This window comes from Nestor notabilis, unplaced genomic scaffold (assembly GCF_000696875.1).
Source record: "Nestor notabilis isolate BGI_N333 unplaced genomic scaffold, ASM69687v1 Scaffold16779, whole genome shotgun sequence".
Classification (NCBI taxonomy): Eukaryota; Metazoa; Chordata; class Aves; order Psittaciformes; family Psittacidae; genus Nestor; species Nestor notabilis.
In genome coordinates this window covers 9444-19024 of record NW_009945215.1, presented here as the reverse complement: position 1 = coordinate 19024, position 9581 = coordinate 9444, and the positions used below count along the sequence as shown (strand labels likewise).

General features: G+C 36.4%; 1 protein-coding gene across 1 annotated transcript; it reads left to right on the top strand.

The window, feature by feature from the left end:
- The first annotated feature begins 559 nt into the window (after positions 1 to 559).
- On the top strand, positions 560 to 9344 carry LOC104412153 (dnaJ homolog subfamily C member 10-like). Its single transcript, XM_010022773.1, has 11 exons — positions 560 to 611; positions 760 to 887; positions 1153 to 1269; positions 2511 to 2612; positions 3647 to 3802; positions 4845 to 4978; positions 6830 to 6883; positions 7246 to 7393; positions 7817 to 7936; positions 8606 to 8722; positions 9217 to 9344. Exons 1-11 carry the CDS (start codon positions 560 to 562, stop codon positions 9226 to 9228), a joined length of 1140 nt encoding a protein of 379 aa, XP_010021075.1. The 3' UTR covers positions 9229 to 9344.
- Positions 9345 to 9581: the final 237 nt, after the last annotated feature.

The following is a 9581-nucleotide window of genomic DNA, read 5'->3' as shown; positions in this document are numbered from 1 at the left end:
GGTGGGTTTTTACCCTCTGAGGGCTGGTGCCATCGCTCCTGGCCCTGCCCCCTGTGAGTCCCTGCTCACATGAGCGGAGCTGCCGGCTCCTGAGCGAGTCCTGTGGAGGGTTTGAGGCTCCCTCGGTGGCTCTCGCTGCTCCAAGCTGAGGCTCCGGGACACTGAGCTTCCCCTGCTCTGGGGTTGAAGGCATCCTCCCTGGAGAGACTCGCCTCGACAACTGACAAATTGCCAATTGACAGATTGACAATTTCAATTGACAAATAATACATATATGAAGAGTATGAAGGATGATCTTTGCTCACTGGAGCTGTGTCACCCAGACCTTCATTTACACATAAATAGTGTGACTTGCCAGTATCATTTATTTTGCTTCAAGTCTTTAACGTGTCAATATCTTTGCCAAGGCAAGTGTCTCTAGAATAGTAACTTTTTAATTCCAACAGACACTAGGAAGATGGTAAAACAGCCAATAGTCCAGTCACAAATAACCACAGTCATTTTGTTTGAGAAATACATGGGGTTTTTAGCCAAATATCTAGAGTAACTAGCCTAGAGTATGCCTTACCTATGTAGGCTTGGACAGTTTAACATTGTTGTCTTGAGAAAAAGTAAGTCACTACCTCTTTAATTTATTTAAGCAGGCCATATTTAAAGTCAGCCAAGGGAACTGAAGGGCTCCTGTTGCTATCACTGAGTTTTTTAATAAGATCTATCATAGGGAAAAATAAAGTTTCCTTTCTACGTTGTTCTTTGAAGGAAAGAAGATCTTATATGACATTGTGGCATTTGCCAAGGAAAGCGTCAACTCTCATGTTATCACTCTGGGACCTCAGAACTTTCCTGACAAAGAGAAGGAACCTTGGCTTGTGGATTTCTTTGCACCGGTAAATATTTAGTATCAACTTCTTTCTTTCTTCTAGGATCTGTTGTATAACTATGTAACACAACATCAGCAGTATCTTGAAAGTGCCCTTCCGCACCATGCAACAGTATCATAATTTCTCATTCCTTGGCAGCACTAGTTCCTAGACTGTGTGGGGTTTCTATTTAGTGGATTCTGTTGTCAAAGCAGTGTATTATTCATCTCAAACATTCTCTTGAGTCAGCTGCAGGGAAATTAATTGCACTTACTTGTGTTCTGTTTTCTAGTGGTGTCCTCCTTGTCGAGCTTTGTTACCAGAGCTGAGAAAAGCATCCAAACATCTTTATGGTCAGCTTAAATTTGGAACACTAGACTGTACTGTCCATGAAGGGCTTTGCAACATGGTAAGCTGCGGAAAATAAGAAAATGTAATCCTTTCAAAGAATATTATTTTCTTCTAGTTGCAGGTAGGGGCAGAAAATGCTTGTTTATTTAATGTTACTTTCGTAAAGGGTAGCAAGCAAAACAGGACACTTGTATCCTTTTTCAATTTCAAAGGAGCAAACTATGTAACCACTGCAGATAAAAATTAATGCAAAATACAGGTCAATTTTGCTCTGATTTCAAAGTGTTATTGTAAGACTCTGGAAGTGTCAAAATTTAATAATTCCTGTGTTTTTTAAGAGGGAAAAATAAACCCTAAACCAGGCCCAGAAAGTCTTTTCTAGTGTGTATGTAAATACATACATGCATTCTTTTTGTTCTTCACATAGGATTAAGAACAGTAAAACATCTAAAAATGCAGGGGTTTTATTGAAATAATGCTTTTTGACAATATCTGCAAAAAACAACTTTAATTCAGTTCACTCCAACTGACCTTGCTTTTTGTTTTGTAGTGCATTAAGAAGGGCAGGATCAGTTTCAAATTAAAGTTTATTATTTACCAGTTTACACTTTTTTAAAGATATATAGTAGTGGAATGAAATCATTAGTGGTTTTTTAAAAATCATTAGTGTTTTTTTTAAATCCTTACTAATTTGCCATGTTTAAATTTGCTTAACTTTTGCTTCAATGAATTTGTTGTGGTAGAAATTATCAACATTTTTCCTGAATTCCAGAAAACACTGCATTTTGACAGTTTTCCTGCAACTTTTTTTTTAGAATGTTTGTATTTATCTTTAAAATGTGAATGTCTTGAAATACATAAAAATAAGCAAAAAAGGACAAGCTTTTTAAAGTCTTATATGTGTTTACACTCTAAAGAATTCAAATCATGGAAGTATCTATGTTGGATGGTAAACAGTAGTTATTCATACAATATTCTTCGTTTCCACACGAAGACTAGGAATAGCTTTAAAGTTAAGGCTTAGAATACCAATGGATTAATTCCTGTATTTGTGCAGAATGGCAAAAGAACTAGTGGCTGCTTTTTAAATTGAGAACAAACTATGCCATCTTTGAATACACACGGCATCTTCTCTGTACTGATTTGTAATGGTTTCAAACTCCCATCTGCACATGAGTCTGAGCAGTTGCACTGCACAAACTGCAACAGCTCAGCAACTGCGAACCACCAATACCAGTGGCAGGTAAAGTACAGGAAACCTAATCATTCCTTACAATTTCTTATTGTCTGTTTTGTTAGCATAACATTCGAGCTTATCCAACAACAGTTGTGTTCAATCAGTCTGATGTTCATGAATATGAAGGACATCACTCTGCTGAGCAGATCTTGGAGTTTATAGAGGTATGTAAATTATAATCCTTGTTGCAGTCATGCACATCCACAAACATGTTCTTTAGTTGGAAGATTCTAAGATTTAGTGGGGTTTTATTATTAATTAGACTAGTAAGATAAAGAGTGAAAAAACCTTGGGCAAGAAAAGGGATCCAGCAACTGTCAGGTGGGGACTTCACACCTAATTTTCCTTCTCTGTCAAGTAATTTCTTTGAGATCATAGCAAATAACTTAAGATTCCTTCCAATCTGCAAAGTATGTTAATGATTTCTATCTCATAGAGAGGATAAATGAATTAAAAGTATGAAATGCTGTAATATGAAAGTGAAAACACCTCACAGTCACACCTTGAAATAAGAGGAGGTTCACATTTTTGTCAATTGGCTTGTTGCCCTCCACATTTCTTGGCTGTTTCTTGAACTTTCTTAACTCACAGAACTGCAAATCACTTCTGCTCATCGTTGTTGCTGGCACCCCTCCTCTTTCCTCAAGCATTCAGGTTCTCTCACTGCTAGATACACAGGCTGTTTTCCACTCTTTGAAGAGACTGTTAATTCTCTCCAGGTAGCCCAGAAAAAGCAGGTTTAAGAGCACCCATGCAGGAACAGGCAGAGATAAATCTTTTTCAGATGGTATTCAGAGGCCTCTAGTGCACTATATGTATTCTTCTACATCCCAGCCTAAGTAGCATGGCTGAGTCTCATAATGCCTGCTCCTGCCAGGTAAGCTGAATTTCTTCCCTTTCTCCTCCCTTGATGGAAAAGAGGCAGAAAACCTCCCTTTGCAGCCTGACTGTATTTTTTTTTTTTTTTTTGATAGCTTTTCTCAGCAAATCAGGTGTATGATTGTTAGGTTGAAGGGATGACTTTTGATGCTTCCATGCCTTCCCAACCATACCAGTCTTCCCACCCATACCAGCAAGCATAGCTCACTAAAAGAGGGACATTCTCAGAATTTGGTACATTCTGTTTGTATGTGATGGTGCTAGATACGGCATAACTTACTGTTGCAAAGTATGTGTCTACAAGCTGTCTTTGCTTTAGGATCTTAGGAATCCATCGGTGGTCTCCCTGACACCAGAGACGTTTGTTGAATTAGTTCAGAGAAGAAAACAAGAGGAAATCTGGATGGTTGACTTCTATGCTCCATGGTGTGGACCTTGTCAGGCTTTAATGCCAGAATGGAAAAAAATGGCCAGGGTAAATGACATTCAAACATTTTCCTGCTTTTGTGTCCTTTTCTGTGGAATTATTGATACAGTACAACTGCTGTCATAGGGATTTGTCAAAGTCCAGTGACTAATATTGTGGACAAAACAGGGAATTCCTAACTGACAGTTTTACATTGTTTCAAATACAAAGGTTTTGTTTGTTTGTTTGTTTTAAGGTTCAGTACACTGTATATACTGTACTCCAGTTTTTGTTGTTGATACAAATGTGTTTGAGATCTAAGAAATTTCACAGTAACTAACTTTTCTTGATGCTTAGTGCTTTAGATAAACAGCTCTGTATTTGTTTAAAACAAAATAGGAAAAAAAGGTTTATCCATAAAGAAGGTAAGAATTGGTTTGCAAGATAACTACAGTGTTCCCTCATTTGCAAAAGTAATATTAATTTATGGACAACCATATGGGTTTTTCCAGGAATATGAACTTGAAACTCTGGGGGGTGGAGGAATAGTGCTTTGGAAACAAATTCAGAACTCACCTAGGCTAGGAGTTCTAGCTAGAATTCTGTGTTCTGGTCAGATGGCTGTGAAGTATTTGTAGCTCTATAGTACATGTTTAGTAATTATCAGCTTCACTGCCTATGCCAGGTGGTTTGCGCCTTTGCAACAAATACAGTATGTTTTAAGACACAGGCCAGCTGTGCAACTGTTAGCACATCTGCACTGCACCAGGATCTGTCGTAATTCTTGAGCCTGCATGTGAAACATGGTAATATGGTAGTCCTTATTCTGAATAATGACACTCATGTACCTTCAAAGCAAGGTAAGTATCTCATGAGCCATGTGCATGCAGCTTGTACTAAAATAGGTGTGTGCATGCTGGGAATGCACCTGGATGGCTGGCTCTCATTAGATCCCAGTGACCCATTTATAGGAAAGAAGAAAATCATGTGATAATCTTTATTTTGTTGGGGTTTTTTCCCCAAATAAGTGATTAAGGCTTAAATTCAGAAGTATTACTGAAATTGTAGTAGTATTGATTAGCATATTTGATTGTAGGTTTTCTTTTTTCAGATGTTAAATGGATTAATCAGTGTAGGCAGTGTGGATTGTCAAAAATATTATTCTTTCTGTCACCAAGAAAGTGTTCGAGGATATCCTGAAATAAGACTCTTTCCTCAAAAATCAAACACAGCTCATCAATATTAGTAAGTAGGTTACTTTGGTTTGGGAAATGTTAAATTATATTAAACAATATGGATATACATCATCTGCTGTGTAGAAAAGGTTCATCACAGCTGTTAAAATAGGCTGTTACGACAGTACTGTCCTAGATGTTATTGACTTAAATCAGTGTTATTTTACTTTGCCATTTGATTTCAGTAATTTGAACTGAGACTGCCTCAGGAATCTTAATTTTTATTTCTTTAGCAATTGCCACTTTTCTAACTTTAATTGCCTATTAAAATGGATGGTTTATGTTATATAATATTAAAATATTAGGCCTAATTGATTGCAGCGTTATCTTTAGAGAACAGAGGGATGCAGGCATCTGATCATCCTTTGTGCTAACAGTCTGTTAGCACCATTGCAAAAATTGTCCACTGTATATCTAGTCATCCCATTCATTGTATCACTAGTGTGGAAACATTAATCACTAACATGACTAAACAAAAATTCTGTGGGAAATAAAATCTGGCAAGGCCAAACAGCATGTCCCCTCCATTTCACTGTACTGTTTGAAGATCCAGGGATTTCAGGAAGCAAGTGCATATTTCAAGATAGATAACCATCTGAAATAGCAGATGTGTTGCTTCATTGTTTTACAAATTGGAAAGTTCAATTAAATTCTGGCAGATAATGAATTATAATGCCTCTTCATCGTAGTGCATAATAGCAGGCTTCAATAGCTTTCATCATGGAACTGCTTGCTTTTATTCAGTTCTAGAGAAAGTTTCTTTTAAAAGCAGAAATCTTTTTCTCATTGAAAACAACTAAGTTGGTGAATGTGACTGTTAAGTGCCAAATTCCAGGAATTAGTTTGGTAACTTAGTTAAATTTACTGAGAATTATTTACATGTAATTAACATTCTTGAATTATCTCTGTACAAGAAAAAGGGACATGTCAAAAATACATATTTTTGTGGATGTGACATGTGAAATACTGTTTAGAAGGGAAAGTTTGTGTGATCAAGGGAAAACCATCACGTAGTTCTAGTTACAGTATTAAACAGTGATAAGTCATTCCATAGTGTTGCAAGTTATAATGGATTCTGCTGGACAGGTTGCTGGGCCATCATGCTGGTCATGTTTTGTCTAGAAAGGTTGGACGAGATGATCCTTGAGGACCCTTCCAACCCGGTGTTCTATGATAATGCATATGTATTCTATGATAAAAATTTGGCTTTCAAATCACCAAAACCTATCAGGTCAGATTTTGACCAGGTAACTATGCTGCAAAATACTTTGTTATAAAGTTGTAAATTAGTGGATATGAATCCTGAATTATTATTTTTTCTAACCTGTTACTGGAATTTCAAAACTAAGCAATGCCCTGAAAATGCAAATAGTAAATATTTGTCCAAGTAACCAGCTTGCCTGGCTTTGCTGCTGTCAAATACTTGTTTTATTGTAATGAATGAAAATAAATTACTAAACATACTAAGATATTTCAATTTAATTCTCATGTTTCTTACAGTCTGCAATTTTATCTGGAGCTCTTAACAAAGACCCTTAATTAAAAATAGTTCTAGCTATCAAAGCTTACATGCTCCAAACCAAGTTTTACTCTCCTGACACAGAATTTTCTTCTCTTCATCTTCTAGTCCTTAATTCTGCATCTTTGAATTGTATTAACTTTTATTTATTCAGATTTGAAAGCAAGGTAAAAATACATCCTAAACCATATGCATTTAAGTTCATTATTTAATCATCTTCACCCTACGGAGATGTTTGAGTTTGTTGTTATGTTTGGGTTTTTTTGTTGGCTGTTTGTTTTCCCAACGTAATACAAACCACTGTGCAACTGGAATTTCATTTTCTTTTAAACCATTTTACAGTAGCTACAATGGATGGCACAGAGACTCGTATTCACTGAGAGGCTGGGCACTGGGGTAAGTTGCTGCATTAAACTTTATTCACAAGCACCTTATGTAATTTGCTTGCTACAAGAAATGAGCTTTTAAATGCTATGTGAATCAAGAATTAGAAACACTTAAGTATGTGTACCGTTAAAATTTCCACATCTTTTTACTCCAGAAATAGCATATTCCTTCTGTCCACCCGTTTCCTGAAGACCATATTATTATCTTGCCTACCACTTTTAGAAAGTGACTCTCTAGCAGTACAAAGTGTAAAGTGGGGATTTTCAGACTACTACTGTTCTTAATTTCAGAAAGTTTTCTTGTGCTTAAATGAAACTTGGATATGTTCAAAGTTTTGAATGGTTTATGACTCTTATTCTTCCTTTCCGCAGATATTTACCGCAAGTGTCTGTAGACCTGACTCCTCAGAGTTTCACAGAAAAGGTTCTAAATGGAAAAGATCACTGGGTCATTGATTTTTATGCTCCTTGGTGTGGACCATGCCAAAATTTTGCTCCTGAATTTGAGATCCTTGCAAGGGTAGGTTTTTAACTGTATTAGCAGATTGTTATAATGGTCAAAATACAATCCATCAGCACTTCTTACTGATCATCCAAAAATTGTATATCCCTAATAAGCCTCCTTCTAATTCAAAGTCTACACTTTTAGCTCCCACTTGCCAGCAGGTGGTGTCTCTTGCAGAGACATACACACAGACCCTCTTTAGAGACAGATTCCAGCTTATGATGGGGTGGGCTTTGGAACTGTGATGTGCTTTGCCTCAAATTCAACTAGAAGTGTTCCACTGAACATGTTGTGACTTCTAATACAAGGTTAACAGCCTGAGACGCAAGCAGGCAACTACTCTGAGATATTTAGCTGCACTCCTGGCTTATAAAAGTTATTTGCTTACAGTCACCCATTGAAACTTGAAGTTTGATTCTAATAAATGTTTCTTTTTAGGCTGTAAAAGGAAAAGTAAAAGCTGGAAAAGTTGACTGTCAGGCATATGGTCAGACCTGTCAAACTGCTGATATCAGAGCCTACCCTACTGTCAAGTTTTACCCCTACCAAGGAACAAAGGTAAAGTGTCTCCTTTGTGTGTGCTGGCGAGTGAGGACTTTTAGTAGATATATTTCATTTCACCTTAAGACTTAAGAGACTATTTCTATAACATATTAAAGTGCATTTATTATTTATGTATTTAGATATTTGACTAATAATTTTTCTATCTTAAAATGCATTATTTAAAATATTTAGTTGTGTTCTAGCTTAAAAACCTTATCAAAACACTTCACTCTCAGTGATGACATCGTCTAGTGTGAGACATCCCTACCCGTGGCAGGGGGATTGGAACTGGATGATCTTAAGGTCCTTCCCAACCCAAACCATTCTGTGACTCCGAGATTGGTATTTCCTACTAACAGTGACAGATTTCACAAACAAAGCAGCAGACTTTGTAATGGCTGTCTACATTAAATATTTAGCTGAATAAATTTGAGAAAACTATGAGTATTTCAGGTTTCTTTAAGGCTCAAGACAAAATTTCTATAGTTTTGGAGTAGTTCTTACTATAAAGACAATTCACATCACTTAGATACAAAAATACAACTATGAATCATAAATCAACCTACCAGAGCCATTGTCTTCCTCCCTGTGTTCCTCTTGAATTTAATCTGAACGTAAGCAGATTTTCTATTCAGTGTAGAGCAGGGGTAATGTTTCACAATTATTTTTCTTTTCTTTTTAAAGAAAAGTGTTCTTGGGGAATATATAGACAGCAGAGATGCAAAAGGTATCGCTGACCTTCTGAATGAAAAATTAGAAGCAATTCAAAATAAAGGAAAAAGAAAAAAATCTAGAAATAAGGTAAGAATACTTATTGTGGGGCCTTTTGCAAAACACACATTATAAAGAATAGCCATTTAAAGTTACATATTTGCTCTTTGTCCAGGAAGTATTACATTCCTTATCTTAAAATAGTACCAGGTACTTTTTACCTCTAGTCCTGTTTTGGTTACTGTTATCTATTTTAAACTCCATATCCACAGATGTAGCAGAGAATACTTCAGTTCCAACATCAGTTATGGCAAGACTTATCAGAATTTGTAGATGTCCATGGGATAGCTGCATTAGAGATAGATGGTTGAGCTGTACTGTATGTTTAAGCAGGCACCAAACTACAGAGGCTGATTAGTGTAAGATTGGGAGTGACACTTTAACTCGGAAAATAGTAATACGCAGCTTTTAAGAAGTATCCTGACTTCTATTTAAGAAACAGAGGGAAATATAAAAATCACAGAAAAAAATATCTTGATTTTATTTGTACTTTCAGAATAACTTGTTTATTTTCTTGTCACTAGGATGAACTCTAAGTGGTACTGGAGGTAGATATGATTCAAAATATTGTGAAGCTGTGAATATAGAGGACACCATGATGAAAAATAGAAGGCTGATTACATTCATGACAGGACTTAAGAGACGAAAGCTAGTTTGACTTCTGTTAAACTGCAGAGATGAAAGCATTTTGATATTGGTGGAAGCATTCGGTGTTTCTGCAAATGAATTCTGCATGTCCCTCTTCTGATATACCAACTACCTTCTTCCTAGTCAAATATTAGGGTTGACCATTTACTAGTTCCTTACATTTTTTTTTCTCTTTCCAAACACTTTTTGAATGTGGCACTCAGCCTATGGCTGAATATGCACTCAAACCACTCTGCAATGC